General features: G+C 38.0%; 1 protein-coding gene and 1 non-coding gene across 2 annotated transcripts; both read left to right on the top strand.

The window, feature by feature from the left end:
• Positions 1-508: 508 nt before the first annotated feature.
• Positions 509-2,191, top strand: LOC131253005 (aquaporin TIP1-2). Its single transcript, XM_058253822.1, has 3 exons — positions 509-742; positions 871-1,121; positions 1,614-2,191. Exons 1-3 carry the CDS (start codon positions 610-612, stop codon positions 1,986-1,988), a joined length of 759 nt encoding a protein of 252 aa, XP_058109805.1. The 5' UTR covers positions 509-609; the 3' UTR covers positions 1,989-2,191.
• A 9,970-nt stretch (positions 2,192-12,161) lies between these two features.
• On the top strand, positions 12,162-12,268 carry LOC131254461 (small nucleolar RNA R71). The gene has a single exon (XR_009175575.1). It is a non-coding gene; the product is annotated as a small nucleolar RNA R71 (small nucleolar RNA).
• The last annotated feature ends 6,568 nt before the right edge of the window (positions 12,269-18,836 follow it).

The raw sequence follows: 18,836 nt of genomic DNA, 5'->3' as shown, positions 1-18,836 counted from the left end.
TCAAGCCGATATTTGTTTTTTCTCTTCATCTGGGCCTGTATGACCTAATCAACAGATTGGATGTCAAATAAACAGTATAGTGGGCCATAGGAGGATTTTAATGGTTGATATCCAATCACTATTGTTTTCATGTGGTGTGGTCCACCTAAGATTTGTATCCCTCTCATTTTTGGGATCAAGCAATAAAATGATCTGTAAAAATGGATGAAACACATACATGGTGGGGCCCACAGAGCACCGACCACCAGCCTCGGAGCTGGTGTAGCCAATCCGTTTCCGTCGGCGACCCGATATTTTCTCCACGCCGATTGACCACGTATGTACATCCACATCCACATCAAGCCGAACACGTGGCAAGCGCAGAGAGAATCGGAGGCCCGCCTACAAGCCGCACAGAAGCCGACAACTGTTCGCGAGAAAGAAACTTTGTTGTTCTCAGAAAAATCGTTACCGGTAAACGTGGTATAGCCGGTTCTCCGGCCGTTATCTTAGTTATATAACCGGCTAGACTGCACCCAGAGCAATTGAAAGCAGAGCAAAGCAAAACTAAGAAGAAGAAGAAGAAGAGAATTTTCAGGTCTTGAAGTTTAAAAATTCAAAACTCCAAAAATGCCGATTTCCAGAATTGCGATCGGATCAGTCGGCGAAGCAAGCCACCCCGACACCCTGAAAGCAGTTCTAGCAGAATTCATATCAATGCTGATCTTCGTCTTCGCTGGCCAAGGCTCTGGAATGGCATTTAGTAAGATCTCGATCATCTTTGCTATTTTAATTCAATTCTGCATTGAATTTGAATTTTTCTTCAATTTCAATTCAGACCCATTTCTTCTAACAGTGAATTAACCAGTAATTGGACTTTGGGTCTGACAGATAAGCTCACCAGTGATGGATCAACCACACCAGCTGGCCTAGTCGCCGCATCGTTGGCACATGCTTTTGGGCTGTTTGTCGCGGTTTCTGTTGGAGCGAACATTTCCGGGGGGCATGTGAACCCGGCAGTGACGTTTGGCGCGTTCTTGGGTGGGAACATAACCTTGTTCAGGGGAATTCTGTATTGGATTGCTCAATTGCTTGGGTCTATCGTCGCTTGCGCTCTTCTTAAGTTCTCCACCGGTGGATTGGTAAGAGATTGGAATATGATTGATTTAGCCATTCCGGTCGATGTTAGTGGACAACGATGAATTTTGGTATGAGCCGATCAAACGGTTTGATTGGCTCTACGCTTGAATGGTTTTGGTTGTTGGTAGCACATACAACAACTGTTCAATCAAAATTTAAATATCACTTTAGTTGTTCAAATCATTCTAAAGATTTAAGAGTGATTTTGAGACTGGTAAAGATTTAAGAGTGATTTTGAGACTGGTTTTGATTTAGAAACCAAACATTTCAGCTCAATTTCAATTAAAAACTGTTCAATCAAAATTTAAATATCACTTAAGTTGTTCAAATCATTCTAAAGATTTAAGAGTGATTTTGAGACTGGTTTTGATTTAGAAACCAAACATTTCAGCTAAATTTCAATTAAAAACTTGAATTCCTCTTGCATTTTCCGATTCGAAAACAATTTTTTGATTCCCAATTTTGCATGGTTTTTTTGGTTCAATCCATTGCAGCAAACTGCAGCCTTCTCCCTATCAACCGACGTGACAGCGTGGAATGCTCTGGTGTTCGAGATCGTGATGACCTTCGGTCTCGTCTACACCGTCTATGCCACCGCTGTGGACCCGAAGAAGGGAAGCCTAGGAACCATAGCACCCATCGCGATCGGTTTCATCGTGGGTGCGAACATCTTAGCCGGAGGTGCCTTTGATGGTGCGTCGATGAACCCCGCCGTCTCATTCGGCCCTGCAGTGGTCAGTTGGACATGGACCCACCAGTGGGTCTATTGGGTTGGCCCATTGATCGGTGCCGGCATTGCCGCTATTGTCTATGACACCATCTTCATTGGCCAAAGCACCCATGAACAGCTTCCCACCACAGATTACTAGAAATGATGATCTTCTCTTCTGGTCATGGAATATATTGTTTTAAGTGATGTGTTTGGGTGCTTTTGTTTCTGTTCTCTCATATTCTCTTAGAGAATGGAAGTGTTTGATGTTGTTTTAGTTAATTTGAATTGGGTTTGTGAAATCTTGCATATTTTATGGCGCATTTGGATGCACTATCGAATCAAATTGCAATCTTTCCTTTATTGTTGAGGCTACCATCTGCATCCCCACTCTCAGTGCTAGGGGACATTGTTGAATTTTATCTTTTCCACTCTTTGCAATTGAATTTACTTGTGCATCCAAACGCCGCTGAATTTTCTTTTGTCAAATTGGAGAGAATAAAGGCTTTGATACTCTAACATGGTGTGGTAGATGACACACAGGCACTTAGAAACTACTTGGAAATTTCATACACGACATTGAAGTAATTTATACTCAACTTTCCTAATTATTGGTATCAGTTTATATTATAATAAACAATGGATTGGTGGATATTTATTGGACGGTTAAAAATGAAACACATCCAATTGTCGGGTTTTTCTATTAACGAATGTCCATGAATTAGAGGTTAGGATTGTTCAAAAAATCTTATTTTAGTAGTGTGACTTAGAGACAATAGATTTCATGATTTAGCCAGTGTAATTTGAGTTAATGCATGCAATGGGCATGATTTCTAAGTGTATATATATCAATTGTCATATTGTTCTATAGTTTCAAATAACTCTACTAGGAAAATTCGGTATATTTCTCAATAAAGAAGTTGAAAATGTGCATGCATAAAGGGTGTGGTTTTCTTAAAAAAGAAAATGGTGGATAATGATCAAGTCATTGGATCATTTGGGTCCTATACAATTTCTCATGCAAGTTTGTGTCACCACTAGCAATTTATGGTATGTTATTTAGGTTAGTTGGTCTTGAACATGTTGTTGATGGATGTCTTAAATATATAATTCAACAGCATGTGATGACAGGTTCGATTTTATCGAGCAAGCTACGGTGTCATTGAGCTTTTTCGGATTTCCTTCAGTTGGTTATTAGACATATTGGGTGCTTTTTCAATGACATCAAGAAGGGTTCAATGACATTGAAGATTGAAGTTCGATGCTATCAAAGATGGTTTGATCGAGAAAATTCGATTTTCATATTTGGTTGCTAGAACATTTTGGTATTAGTTTGATATCATTGAATGTTAAGTTTCGATGTCATCAAAGGATTTTGCATAGATTTTCACAGAGTTGCGAAATTGAGGAATTTGTTTTCAAATTCGATTGGAATTCTTCCAAAGGCTATATATTTGGGTATAATCAGGATTAGGAGGTTATCTAAAGCTTTTTAATTCGTTCATAGGGTTTCAAGGGCTTGTAAGGGAGATTCAAAGCTTGTTCGATTAAGTATTCTCTCTATCTCTTGTAATTTTCTACTTTCATAGTATTATTAAGGGTTTTTCCACATTAAATTCGGTGTGTTTGCATTGTGCTTGATTGGTGTGATTGGATTACTCCACTTGATTCATTTCTGTGTGCTTCTGCAGTCCCCCCAATGCTTTTATTGACTAGCTATCTTGCCTACTAGTAATTTATGACATGCTATTTGAGTTAATTGGCCTTGAACATGTTGTTATTGCTTAGTTGTTCCATCCACTAGCAATTTATGGCATGTTGTTATTGACTATTTGTTCTATCCACTAGCAATATATGGCATGCTATTTGGGTTAGTTGGTCTTGAACATGTTGTTATTGACCAATTATTATGACATACGGGATAAATAATTACACATGTGAGGAATTTAAAAACTAGCTAGTAGCACATTTAGCATATGTGCCATAATTTAGTCCTTGAAGTTTGATATTAGCATATATACACAAGAAGGATGCTTAAATTTGGAAGGTGCACACATGGTTCTTTGGAACGCATCACACATATACATGATAAGCATAATCTTCATATATAACTAAAGCATAAATTAAGCTATCAAATCATTCCACTTTTCTACCAAAGACATTGAATCCGTGGTTAAATAGTTATATATCCATGACCATTTGTTTATAACTATAGTAATTTTATCAACAAGAGGTTGGCAAACATAGACATGAACTGTTGCTTTTACGGCATAGACCATGTCAATCTACTTATTAGATTAGTGTCCATAGAAAAAACAAAAACAAAAATAAAGGACGCATACCCTCTATTGACTAATTCATTGCACTGTAGCGTACCGAGTAAGCCCAGTGGGGGCCACCATGATGTATCCGTATTATCCACAATGTCCATCTGTTTTACCCGATCATTTTAGGGCATGGACCCAAAATTGAAGTATATCCAAAGTTCAACTGGACTACAACGCAAGAAACAATGGGGATAATGACATCCACCATTGAAACATTCCTAATTCCCACAATGACATATAGTTATCACAAAACCTGTTCATAAGGTCTAACAAACACAAATGAAGGGAAAACACAAATATCAGCTTTATCCAAAATGACATATAGTTATCACAAAACCTGTTCATAAGGTCTCACAAACACAAATGAAGGGAAAACACAAATATCAGCTTTATCCAAAACTTATGTAGCCCTCAAGAAGTTTTCAACCGCCCCAATTCCAACCATCTCTTGTGGTGTGGTCCACTTCATCTCTGGACGATATGTTTTAATTTTGGGCCCATACTCCAAAATGAGCTGGAAAAACAGATGGACGATGTGGATAAGAGTTCACTCAAATCACAATGGGCCCCATAGAGTTTACTCAATAATCAATCCACTTAAAAATAAAAATTAACAAATTATTTATATAAAAATGAAAAAAATAAAAAAAGAGGACAGCTGAAGACAATGGTGGATGATTCACACACACCCGTGGCCACATGATGAGTGGACGGCCTGAATTATGGGCCAATTTGTAATTTCATTTACTCTTGCAAATCATTGATGTGGTGCACATGCATCCACTAACTCTTCGCATGGCATGCATACCTCACTTATGGCGCATGCTTTCTTTTGCAAGAAGCCCATGCAACAAAAATGTCTGTAGGGGGGCCACTGTTATGTGTGCATGACATCCACTACGTCTGTCATTTCGTATACTCATCTTAGGACGTGATCCCAAGAACTTAGGGCTGATCCACAACTTAAGTGGGCCACACCACAGAGAACAGTGGGGATGGTATGCCTATCATTGAAAACCTTACTCGGGGCCTGTGTGATGTTTATATCCCATCCGAGCCATTAATAAGGCGAGTCTCGCTAGGGTGAAGGAAAGAACTAAAGAATTCCGTGGGCCAGAAGAAGGTTTCAATTTCCTATCACCAATGTTCTCTTTGGGTTGGCCCAATTGAGCTTTTGAGCTGCTTTTCTTTCTAACATGATCTGGCCTAAATGTTGGACGGTGTGGATGCCACAAAAACATCATGGTGGGCCCCACACAGCATTTTGTTGCACGGGTTCCCTACAACAGTCCCCTTCCCGGCTGTCGATGTTGCACGGTTCTGCATTTTCTGTGTTTGGCAAAAATGTGTTGATCAAGGCCGTTGATTTGGCGGGGCACCGTATGGATTGATGGATCTGACCATCCATTTCTTGTAGTTCAATGTGGAATGCCAATCTAACCGTTCCTTTTGCAGTCATTTCTCGTATCTATATGATGATCCACCCTCCTTGATTTTAGGATATTACCCATTCACATAATGGTCCACTATTTAGCCGGTTCGATTCAGATTTGCCACGTGTACGGCAGATGGGTGCATTCATATGGTACTTCGTACTCTTGTCAGAGTATCACATATTTATTTTTAAAAGGGGGAATTATTTGATACTCTGCACCGTATGACGCTTGATACGCGGGTACTTAGCAATTATACACGTGGCATTAAGTCATTCTCTCCAAACGAAATTGGTTTAACAATCCTAACTCTGATTAGTCGACCGTCGGAATTCTTTTCATTTTGAACCGTCCAGTAAATGTCCATCAATCGGACAGGTTTTAACTGATGATGCATCCAAACTGAGAACTATAATATGGACGATTAAATTTAAATTACGTGTAAGCCATATAGGTAATTTCGACGTAAGTTATAAGTGCCTGCGTATCAACAAACACACCCTGCCGGAGTATCAAAGTTTTGTTCCACGTGACAAAGTTTGGTAGGTTGCGATCATTAATGAGCCGGTCTCTAGGGCCGTCAATGGGCCGGGCCTATTCAAAATTATGATTTTCAGGCATGGAATGGCCTGATTTTAGCCCACTTGATGGAAAGCTTGGATCTCACACACGTGTTGCATATTTACACAAGTAGATGGCAGGTTCTCATTTTTTTCTATGGTGTGGACTCCTAATGATTGTATAGACCTCATATTCGGAGGATACCCTTCTCATAGTGAGCACATGATGCATGGGCTAGATGGTGCGCACACAGCATGGCGGACCCACCATTAGGGTTGTCAACGGGCCGGTCTTGGGGTAGGTCTCGGCCTGGATTTTGAACTGTTTCGGGCCAAGCTATTGGGAGACCCTATTCAAAATTTTGATTTTTTTAGGCCCGAGCCTGGCCCACTGACTCCCCAACCCACCACAGAATGGCCATCTAAAGAACTCCCAAATGGTTGGATCGGCTTGAGTTTTTGGTGAGCCCAACTTGCATGTGGGTTGACCCCTGTTAGATAGGTTGGATGCCATAGGCAAGCCTCAGCTGAACACACATGCAATGTTTATAGAACCAGCTCATTCAACATGAACTTGTAGAGGAACAAACTATTGTGGGAGGTAGAAAAAGATCATAAAAGGTCATTGTGAAGAACGTTGGGCAGTGATTGCATCACTGTTTGGTGACAAATTGCGAGTACAATGTTTTTGACACAAAAACGAGTGGAGATTGATTTTTTCTCTGTTATGTGTTTCTCTATTTTTGTATACGTTGATTATCATGGATGTTCTCTGTTTTCATATTCATTCGATTTTTTTCTCTCTTTTGTTTTTCTTTGTTTTTGTACGCGTTGATTGTCATGGATGTTATCTGTTTTCATAGAGAGGGGAAATACATCTGTTTTTTGCTTTGACGGCCATTTTCACCGGAGAAAATCAATTTGTACATTTAATTGTATTCATTATGAATAGGGATGGATCCTGTTTGGTGATGTAATATGAACTTTATATTAAACTTTCAAACGGTTGGATGGATTTGTTAGTACATTTATTTGTGCACATTTTTTTTGTCAATTACGTGTATCGGTGAGTCACTTGAGCTCTTGGAAGTTGAAGATCAGAGTATCAAGGTGTGGAGAATATATATATATATATATATATATATATATATATATAAAAGGTGGCTTGGTAACCCTAACCCAAAACAACCTTTAGCCTCTATATTATCCTAACTTTTATATGTAAAGCTTGTTTGATCATCCATAGTCTTAGGGCCTGTTTGGCGCAAGGGATTAGAGTGTATTAGATAGTATGAAATTTGAAAAAAGCAATCATTACATGTGACAGTATATTGTCTGTTAATACCATTGATTTTTTAAATTCTACTCCATGTTTGGATTATAAGAAGGTCATGGGTGGTTAGCAATACATCGGATGTACATCGTTTAGAAGGATGTTGACTCCAATGAGGAATTATCTTTCTTTTTGGGACTGCCAGCAAGTTGTGGGCCCTACTATGATGTATGTGTTACATCAACATTGTCCATTCATTATGCAGGAGCATTTTAGGGCTTGTGCCAAAAAATGAGGTAGATCCAGAGCTCAAGTGGACCACACCACAGAAATCAATGGAGATTGAACCCCTACCATTGAAAACTTCTTGGGGGCCATAGAAGTTTTGGATCCAGCTGATATTTGTGATTTCCCTTCATCCAGGTCTATGTGACCTTATGAATAGGTTAGATAGCAAAAAAACATCATGGTAGGCCCTAAGAAGGCTTCAACAATGGGCATTATTGTCCCCACTTCTTTTTGTGGTGTGGTCCAGTTGAGTTTTGTATTTGCCTCATTTTTGTACTCATGCCTTAAAATAATCTTGAAAATTGGAGGGACGATGTGGATATAACATATACATCATAGTGGGGCCCACAAAACTTAGTGACATGAGTGAGGTCGGTGGTATGCACCCACACTAGATTTGGGCAGATATGATGAGGAAATGTTGAAATCCATCTTACTACAAGCACATGATAAAAATTAAAGCAAGTGATGGAGAAAGTAATCACGACCTGACTTTAAAATGTGGTATTTGAAATACAATACTACTTGATACCATTTAATCCCAAGAGTCAAACAGACCATCAGGAACCTTAATTAAAACATGATAAATAAGGTTACAAGAGGTGTGAACCTACTGTGAAATCATATGTTTAAAACAATAATTTTGAGTGGTCATCGATCTCATCAATAGCCTGTCGATTGTCCTCGATGGCATTAAAGATATACTTGATGGTATCAAGTAGGAAACTCGTAACTGTTCAGCAAGCGTTGACCTATAAATAGGAGCTGCTCGATGGGATTAGAGAATCTTCTTGATGACATCGAACACCACTCGATGGTATCGAGTAGGAAACTCATAACTGGTCAGCAAGCATTGACCTATATATATGAGCTGCTCGATGGGATCGGAGAATCTTCTTGATGGCATCGAAGACCACTTGATGGTATCGAGTAGAAGCATCATATTTGTCCAACAACATTTCAGCTGGAAATTTTATTTGCTCGATCCCATCGAAGGGTCTTTCGATCCCATCGAATTAGTCAATTTCTGCCCTTTTTTTATTGTTAAAACTTAATTCCTATATATAGGGCATTTAGTATTTTGCCTTTTGAGATGGGTTTTTGGTGCAAATAGAGGCTAGGTGTTTTCCCACTCATACCACACATCTTAGACCTTAATTCAAATAGTGTCATACCACTCTTCTTGTGATTCTTCACTCTAATAAGCATTCCATACTTTTATTCAAAAATGTACATGAACTCTCATTATCTAAACTCTCTAAAAGACTCTTCTAAGTAAATCTCATAGGATTACAACCGTACCCTGAGTTTTAGGAGATTCACACAACCTCCATTGCCTTGGTCACCTCATTAGCACATCATATGCAAGGCAAACGACCGTATGAGCTTAAGTATTAGCATCAATGATCGAGGGAGAATTTGATGAGCGAATTCAAGCACTAGAAAGATTTGAAGAAGCGAATCAAGCACAACACTATAAAAGGGACTCAATCCGTCAAGTAAGTTGTCAATTGTAAGAGTCTACACACTCATTCCTTGTGTGACATTGAGTGTAGAGTTTGTAACCCAAACTCAAGTAGGTTCTTGTGTAGGATTGTATCACCACCAACATATGTGAGTACGTATGTAAGTCCTTGTGTAGGCCACTGATATGAGTGTGTACATGATAAGTCTTTGTATAGGCCACCGACACGGGTGTGTATGTGGTAAGTCCTTGTGTAAGCCACCGACACATATGAGTATATAAGTAAGTCCTTGTGTAGGCCTCCGAGAGGAGTGTACGTTGTATATGTTAGATGTGAACCTAATTTATAACCTCTGATGGTAAATACCAGTACACTTAAGGTGAGTGCGTCTGTCGAGAGTGGCTCTAGGAGTGAAGTAAGGAAATCGAACCACTATACATGCTTGTATTTGGGATTATCAATTAGGAACATTTCTAATTATGCTTATGTGATTGTTTGGTTGAATTATATGTATGCATGGTTAGAGGATTAATATGATTGTAATAGTTAGCATACCTATACATATGTACACTATCGATTATAGACTAATTGCTTAAATTGTCATATCTATTATACTTATGTGATTGATCTACACAATTTCAAGATTCGATAGAGTATGATATGTTTGAACATTAATCTATATGTTTTCATTAAATCTTTCTTATGTTGCTAGATTGGTTGTTGTACTATATCTATGTATTTCATGCATAATTTTTTTTGGACAAACCATATGAATGATGTCCTCATTGATACACTATTGAAAAAAGTTACATTAGGACGAAAGGTGGATAATGGCTTTAGGCCAAGTGCATATAACACGGTGGTATATGAAATGGAAGTTAAACTTAGAATGTGCTTGACTAAGGAATACATTCAAAACCACATGCGTGTTCTAAAGAAATACTACAATATTATAAATGATATGTTAAATGCATCTGGATTCGGCTGGGACCCGGATATGAAGACAGACGTAGCACCCGATGTAGTGTGGGAGGAGTATTTGAAGGTACATATCTCACTTTGGTGTACTTGTTATTTGATCATTTCACTTTTTATTAGGTCCTTACATAACATTTATTATTGAAGAAATGTACATATTTCTCACAATGACATGCAGTCTCATAGGAAAGTTAAAAAGTTATGTGGAAAATCACAACCTCGATTTTATGATCTTGTTATTATTATCAGGCTTAATTAAGCTATCGAGAACATGGCTATTATCGGTTATTGTAATGTTAACTCAGACTTAAGATGTGGTCGAGACAAGTTGGACGATGTGTATAATTTGGAAAGGGATTTTGATAAGATTGTTTAACTTGATTCAGACGAAATGCTAGCAGTGGTCCTGAAATACAATTTTTAGTTGACAGTAGGGTGGATGAGAATGAAGGCTCGAGGACACTCACACACAGGACACATGCTTCCATTAATACCCAAAGTACTATTAGTTCGAGGAAGAAAAGTAAGGTTGGGTCAATTCAAGAAATCATTGGATTAAGCATTGAAAGGATGATAGCCGTAGTGGATCACTTTGTAACTGTTGCAGCGGATGGGAAGGTTATGACTAGAATGGGTCGGGTAAATGCCTTGCTGGACGACATGGAGGGACTTAATGAAGATGACATCATAAGTGCTAGATCGATATTGTCTCATGATGAATCTGCGGCAATATATTTCCTCACTATGGCACCCAAAAGACGCATGACATGGATTTGTTGGCTAATCCAGTCACACGTTGTTTTTGTGATGTGATAATTGGAATTAGATTGCGTTATATGGGTCATTTTTGAAAATTTTTGGACTCACAACTATCCATATCTTTGATATGAATGTTAGATGTTTCTGATTCTATGAATACTTACATTTGAGATATAATATGTCTGCTGACTAGGTTAGACTGTAGTTTTCTAATCTAACCTAGGCAGTTAACATGTATTTTTGTGGCATTTAAATACCGTGTTAAATGATACTAATGGTTTGGTACATGCATAAAATATTATGAAAAATCTCTCAAACGATCAATATAAATAAAACAATACCATAAAAGAAAAGAACAAATGAAAAACAAGAGATGAATCTATTTCTCATCCCTCGTTAATCCCCGCAAACTATAGATCCTTATTCTTGTGACAGAAAATGTCTAACAAGGAGAAAAATAAGAAGAAAACTAAAGCAAAAAAAAAAAATTGGCTACGGGAAATGCCCCATCTGCAAGAGTGATAAATTTTCAAGAATGCAGCAGTATTGTGAACATGTGGATGCGTGTGACAAGAAGAAAAAAGCCAAGATGAAAGAAGCAGAAAATCATGAATCCGTCTTTTGAATAAAATTTGTAAGTTCTCGCACTGCTTGAGCCAGCTCTTATATGGAATTTTGAACCGGTTCTTCTTGAGGTTTCCCTTGATTTAGATTTTTAATTGAAGAAACCTTGAGGTGTAGCAGTTTGTCCATTCTTCCAACTAAAGTTTGGATGATTTTTCCAACCAGGATTGTACGTATTAAAGGTATGTCCATTAAAGGTCTTTAATAGTTATTTACGCCATTGGCTTGTTCATTCAACACTCCTCGAAAAGCAGATATTGTAGGACAATTCTCAGTTGTGTGAATGTTGCCATCACAGATGCTGCAAACAATTTCATTAACCTTATCCTTCTTTCCTTCCATGGCCTTGAATTTTCTTATGAGATTAGTCACTTTATAATTAAGATCATCCTCTTCTTTCAAGAGATACAATCCACCTTTCTCCTTAGATTGAGTCGGCCTAAATGTGGTGTTCGATTTTGGGTAATGGTCTCATGATTGTGCGTTTTTGGCAAGTCTATCGAGGTAATCCCATACTTCATTGACATCTTTATTCATGAACTCTCCATTACACATCGTCTCGACCAATTGGCGCATGGAAGATGTCAGTCCATCATAGAAAAAATTTGTAATGCGCCATGTTTCAAAGTCATGTTGTGGGCATGAACTGACAAGATCTTTGAACCTTTCCCAACATTGGAAGAATGTTTCATCTTCCTTTTGGGCGAAGTTTATAATTGCTTTTCTGAGGGTAATTGTTTTATGATGTGGAAAAATTTTCTTTATGAATTCCCTCTGCATATCATTCCATGTGCCAATGGATCTAGGACGCAGTGAATGTAACCACATCTTAGCCTTCTCTTTCAAGGAAAAGGGAAAGAGTTTCAGCCTGACAGTATCCTCAGATACATTAGGAAAATATAAGGTGGCTATAATCTCATCGAACTCTTTAAGATGTAAGTATAGACTTTCTGATTCAAGCCCATGGAATTTGGGAAGGAGTTGGATAACCCCTAGCTTGATGTCCATTTGTCCTATATTTTCAGGAAAAATCATGCGTGAGGGCGTACTCACCCCCGCCAGTTGTAAATAATCTGGTAAAGTATGAGGCGGGGGTGCTTGATGCACCTCATTCTCATCATAGACTTCCTCAACCCTAGGTTGGGGTAGTGCTTGAGGTTGATTTGTAGTCATAACTTCAATTAATTCAGGGGATTTCAAGCGGTGTCTAGTCCTGCGATGGACAGTTAACCCCTCAACCAATCCTGCTTTAGTCAAGAGACGTCGAGTATAGTCACGAGCCCACTTGGGCATGAAACATTCTCAACCCTCAATTTAGATTCTAAATTAAACCTAAAAGAAAATAAAAATCTAGAAAGAAAGAGAGGGTAGGAAAGAAGTTACCAAATTAAAGTCCCTAAGTTAAGAATCTATAAAACAAAACAAAACAAGTTAGTTTTTAAAAATATAAAGTCTAAAAATAGAAAGTAAACTATTTTCTAAAAAACGAGGAAGAATTCTAAAGATAGTCAGAAATAGAAAGTTTCTAAAAAACGAGGAAGAAATCACTAATCTAGTTTCTAAAAGTAATAGAAGAAAATCTCTAAAAATAAAATAAAAGAGAGGAAAGATGAAATAAATTAGGAAAATTCCTAGAACAAAACCTAATCTAGAAATAGAAAGTTATAAAAACTAGAAAATCAAAAAGAGATTACCAATTTAGAAAGTATATGTTAGAATCCTACAAAACAGGAAAAACAGGTTAGTTTCTAAAAATCAGGAAAATTTAAACCTAAAATTAAAACCTAATCTTAAACTAATCCTAAGACTAATTAATTTCAGAAAGATATAACCGTCAGTCCCCGACAACGGCACCAAAAACTTGTTCACTCCCCAAGTATAGGGTTGTGATGCAGTAATAAACTCGGTGAGACCGAGGTCGAATCCCAAGGGACTGAAACCTGTACGTAATCTGAAAACTAAGTATAATTAGAACTAAACTAAGATGAAATCTAAATCGAAAGTAATTGAGGGAATAATGATGACATATTTATCTAAAACTTAAGAGAATTTAGAGGAAGAAAACTAGGGATTCAGAGGATTCACTTATAGAGATCAAGGAGATCTTATGACTGTTTCAAGAACTCAACTGGACTTAGAGTCCCATCTTCATCCAGTTGAAGGGTTTAACCATGGAAATCGAACTGAACTTTCTTTGATATAGTTTTTAAGAGATGAAAGGTATATGAATTAGAATGGATTCCATCACCAAACCATGCCCAGGAGACAAAACAAATAACATAATTAAACTAATTAAAAACTAATCATAAAATGTATGAAGGTTAGGAAGGGTACCGTCATCCGACCATGCCCAGGAGACAATGGTGAACAATAGGGCTTCCTGACGTCATAATCAAAATAAGGAAAGGAACATGCTCAAAGCTTTCGTAGACTCATTGTAATATTAGTCACAACAGACCATTAAAAACTGAAAACATTTCCTTGATTAAACCAAAATCAACATTGTTTAGTCTAAACAAAAGGCACAAGTATCAGGTCTCCCATTACCTACAAGCTTCACCTCTTAGCTCTAGCTAAGATGTTTAGCCTAGAATAGACATGATTAGGCTAAACACCTTAAAAGAAATAGTAGTAATAAACAATTTTTAAAAAAAAATATTACTCTCTCTCTCTCTACTCCACGTCCCCCGTAAATTGAATAATCCTTCCTTTCTTCCTCTCTTTCTTTTATATACGATGGAGGTCGGCTGGGAGTGCGTAAGGACTGGAGTCAGTGGAACTCTTTCGCACGAGAGTCGGTTCAGCAAGTCGGTGGAAACAAAGAGGCTACGCAGTGAAAACGCAAACCACGCTTGCGTTTGGACTGAGTTTTGGGATGAAAGATCGTCCCAAACTCTGATTTGTTTCTATGGTTCGGGTCAGGACCCCCTTTTATAACGTTTGAACGGTCCGGATCACGCATCAGAATGTGATCTTGATCACGTTACGACCGGGGAAACCGGGCAGCGTTCGGACGCTCGTGATTACGTACGCCTAGCTGCGCTGAAGCTTGGTGGGCCCACTTTGGCTAACGTTTTGAGATATCCACACTGTCCATTAGTCTCTTCTCCAAAAACCATTCCAATATGGTTGGTTTTGGAGTGCTGATAACGTGGCCCACTTGATGTATCTTATGGCATGGTTCTACCGTTCAACACATTTTTCATCCTCTTGCTAGCATTCTTCAGACTAATAACCACTAGATCTTGGTTATAACCCTCATATGTATCGAATGGACGGATCGGATTGAGCTGTTGGGTCCACATGGTGGCCCACAGAGATTCTGCGATGATCCCCTGTTCGCAGCAGAGTTTAAATGGGAAACTAGTCAGGTCAACGCCTGCTGACCGACTTTGCTGTTTCGGTGTATGGCGGCTGTGCTCATGCACCATACGCATGCACTTTCCAGTGGGGCCCATAGTGATGCAAATGAAGAAAATCTGTTTCGTCCATCCATTTCCTCAGTTAATTTAAAGGGTTGAGACATTAATTGAAGCCTATCCAAGTATCAGGTGGGCCCTAAGTTGATGATTTATGGGCTGATTTGACCACTGGGCTACTTCCACAAGGATCTGGAGGCTGAAATTCAACATGTACGGTTAATTTGTGGTCCTCAGGCCATATATGAAGGTTCGAGCTAAATGGATGGTGGGAATCCTATGATCGTGCATTCTGGACGACTTTCAGGCCTCTTTAGTGTAACACATGTGATTTTCTTGAATCTCGGTCATGTAAAATCATTGATCTAGGTCCCCCGGGGTCCGTCCCTTACCATTGGTATCATCAGAGCGTTAAATCCATGCTTTAAGCACCTTGTTTCAGTCTAAGCTCATAAATACACCTTGCATTACAAACACGATTAAATTGAGCCGTTAAACAGTACCATGTTCGTAAATCTAAGCAATAACTGCAGTCTAATATGCAATATTTGACCCTCAACATGTGTGACAAAAAAAAAACTTAAGATGAAAGAAGCAGAAAATCATCTCCTACAGAAGTAACGGAATGCAGGTCAGTGAGTATGGCTGCAACGATTAACGCCCCTATTCACTTCAATAACGCTCCCATCTATTTGTTGCTTGGTTACTCAGACCATACCCTAACACACTTATCCCTCTTTTTTATCATGCTTCTAATTTTGTGAATGTGGGTTGAGAGATACTTACAATGATCATAGTCCCCCATCCACTTCAATGTTGTACTCCCCCTACACAGCTATCCGTATATTTAATATGAATGTTAGATATTTCTGATTCTATGAATACTTAGATTTGAGATATAATATGCTTCTGCCTAGGTTAGATTGTACTTTTTCAATCTAACCTATGCAGTTAACATGTATTTTCGTGGCATTTAAATGTTGTGTTAAACGATACTAATGGTTTGTTACATGCATAGAATATTATGAAAAATCTCTCAAACAATCAAGGTAAATAAAACAATATAACAAAAGAAAAGAACAAATGAAGAAATAAAAGATAGATCCATTTCTCATCTCCCGCAAATCCCCGCAAACCCTAGATCCTTACTCTTATGACCGAAAATGTCTAACAAGGAGAAAGATAAGAAAAAAACTACAACGAAAAAACTTGGATACGAGAAATGTCGTCTGTTAGAGTAATGAATTTGTAAGACTGCAGCAGTATCGTGAACATGTGAATCCGTGTGACAAGAAGAACAAAGCCAAGATGAAAGAATCAGAAAATCGTTGCCTACAATAGCAGTGGAATGCAGGCCAGTAAGAGATGATTACAACGATTAAGGCCTCTGTCTACTTCAATAACGCTCCCATCTGTTTATTGCTTGGTTACTCAGACCATACCCTAAAACACTTATCCCTCTTTCTTATCATGCTTCTGATTTTGTGAATGTGGGTTGAGAGATACTTGCAGTGATCACAGTTCCCCATCCACTGCACTCTCCCTAAACAGCTATCCATATCTTTGACATGAATGTAAGATGTTTCTGATTCTATGAATGCTTATATTTAAGATACAATATGTTTGCTGCCTAGGTTAGATTGTAGTTTTCCAATCTAACCTAAGCAGTTAGCATGTATTTTTGTGGCATTTAAATGATGTGTTAAACGATACTAATGGTTTGTTACATGTATAGAATATTATGCAAAATCTCTCAAACGACTAGTGTAAATAAAATAATACAACAAAAGAAAAGAACAAATGAAGAAAAAAGAGATAAAGCCATTTCTCATCTCCCTCAAATCCCCGTAAACCCTAGATCCTAACTCTTGTTATCGAAAATGTCTAACAAGGAAAAAGATAATAAGAAAAGTACAACGGAAAAAATCGGCTACGGGAAATGTCCCGACTGCAAGAGTGATAAATTTTCAAGACTGCAACAGTATTGTGAACATGTAGATGCGTGTGACAAGAAGAACAAACCCAAGATGAAAGAAGCAAAAACTCGTCGTCGACAGCAGTAACGGAATGTATGCCAATGAGATATGGTTGCAGCGATTGACATCCCTATCCATTTGAATAATGCTCTCATCTATTTGTTTCTTGGTTACTCAGACCACACCCTAACATATTTATCCCTCTTTTTTTATCATGCTTCTGATTTTGTGAATGTAGGTTAAGAGATACTTGCGTTGATCACAGTCTCCCATTAACTTCAATACTGCACTCTCCTTACACAACTATCCATATATTTGACATGAATGTAAGATGTTTCTGATTCTATGAATACTTAGATTTGAGATACAATATATTTGCTGCTTAGGTTAGATTGTAGTTTTATAATCTAACCTAGGCAGTTAACATGTATTTTCGTGGCATTTAAATGATGTGTTAAACGATACTAATGGTTTGTTACATGCATAAAATATTATAAAAAATCTCTCAAACGATCAATGTAAATAAAACAATACCACAAAAGAAAAGGAATAAATGAAAAAAAAAGATAGATCCATTTCTCATCTCCATCAAATCCCCGCAAACCCTAGATCTTAACTCTTGTTACTGAAAATGTCTAACAAAGAAAAAGATAAGAAGAAAAGTACAATGAAAAAAATCAGCTACGGGAAATGCCCCGCCTGCAAGAGTGATAAATTTTCAAGACTGCAATAGTATCGTGAACATGTGGATGCGTGCGACAAAAAGAACAAACCTAAGATGAAAGAAGCAAAAAATCCTCGTCGACAGTAGTAACGGAATGCATGCCGGTGAGATATGGTTGCAGCGATTAACGCCCCTATCTACTTGATTAACGCTCCCATCTATTTATTGCTTAGTTACTCAGACCATATCCTAACACACTTATCCCTCTTTTTCATCATGCTTTTGCTTTTTTGAATGTTAGTTGAGAGATACTTACGATGATCACAGTTATCCATCCACTTCAATACTGCACTCTCCATACACAGCTATCCATATCTTTTAAATGAATGTTAGATGTTTCTGATTCTATGAATACTTAGATTTGAGATATGATATATGTAACATCTAAGATTTTTAATGTTTTGAATTTCTGAAAATCCTTAAAAAAAATTTAACATAATTAACTTATATTATCACTTACTGACCATTGGCACTCAATGACAGTTTATACACGGGTGGAACCAGTAAAGAACCGCACAAGTCCGATTAATCAACCGTAGGAAGCCAACGAATCTGGCCGATCACTTGAACATCAACTTTAGCCCCAAGATTTACTCACATAGGGTCCAAATCTAATCAACCCATCGCTAACTGATCATGACAATCATAACTAAATTAAAGATCTAACTGAAGCCGAGTCAGATAAGGCCCGGATCTTAACTAATAGACCAAATCAACCCCATTACTCTTTTAGCCTAAAACTGACGGTTTAGAGTAATTATGACCAAACCTCCACTTTCACTAATTATAAATAGGTCACACTATGAACATATTTAATCCAAACCCTAATCATTACCCCTGATAAATCTCAATACTTAATTCATTCCAGAAATTCCCTGATTTGCCGAACAAGCTCTATATCGCTCGTTGGTGGGCCACTAGTTCCAAAACTATAGAATAATGCCCGTCTTAATGGGCTCGACGTCCATCGTGGGAGCCAAACCTGGGTATTGTCCAGAACCGCTTAACTTGAGGCAAAGGACGAGTGCATGAGAAGTGCAAATACCCTAAAGGAAGAAGCTGAAACTTAAGTGATTTGGGTCGTCCACTCTTATGTAAAGTTGAGGATTTCAGATCATTAGATCACAACAAAATTTGGGGCAATAACCTAGAGTAATGTCCTATACAAATCCGTATAGTCG

Source organism: Magnolia sinica, chromosome 8 (assembly GCF_029962835.1).
Source record: "Magnolia sinica isolate HGM2019 chromosome 8, MsV1, whole genome shotgun sequence".
Taxonomy (NCBI): domain Eukaryota; kingdom Viridiplantae; phylum Streptophyta; class Magnoliopsida; order Magnoliales; family Magnoliaceae; genus Magnolia; species Magnolia sinica.
This window is presented reverse-complemented; position numbering and strand designations above follow the sequence as displayed.

What these genes read in the sequence shown, in the direction of transcription:
- LOC131253005 (XM_058253822.1), top strand. Translation starts at nt 610, where the DNA reads ATGCCGATTTCCAGAATTGCGATCGGATCAGTCGGCGAAGCAAGCCAC. An exon ending in AGGCTCTGGAATGGCATTTA is followed by an intron (nt 743 to 870) that starts GTAAGATCTCGA and finishes TGGGTCTGACAG; the next exon opens with ATAAGCTCACCAGTGATGGA. An exon ending in AGTTCTCCACCGGTGGATTG is followed by an intron (nt 1,122 to 1,613) that starts GTAAGAGATTGG and finishes AATCCATTGCAG; the next exon opens with CAAACTGCAGCCTTCTCCCT.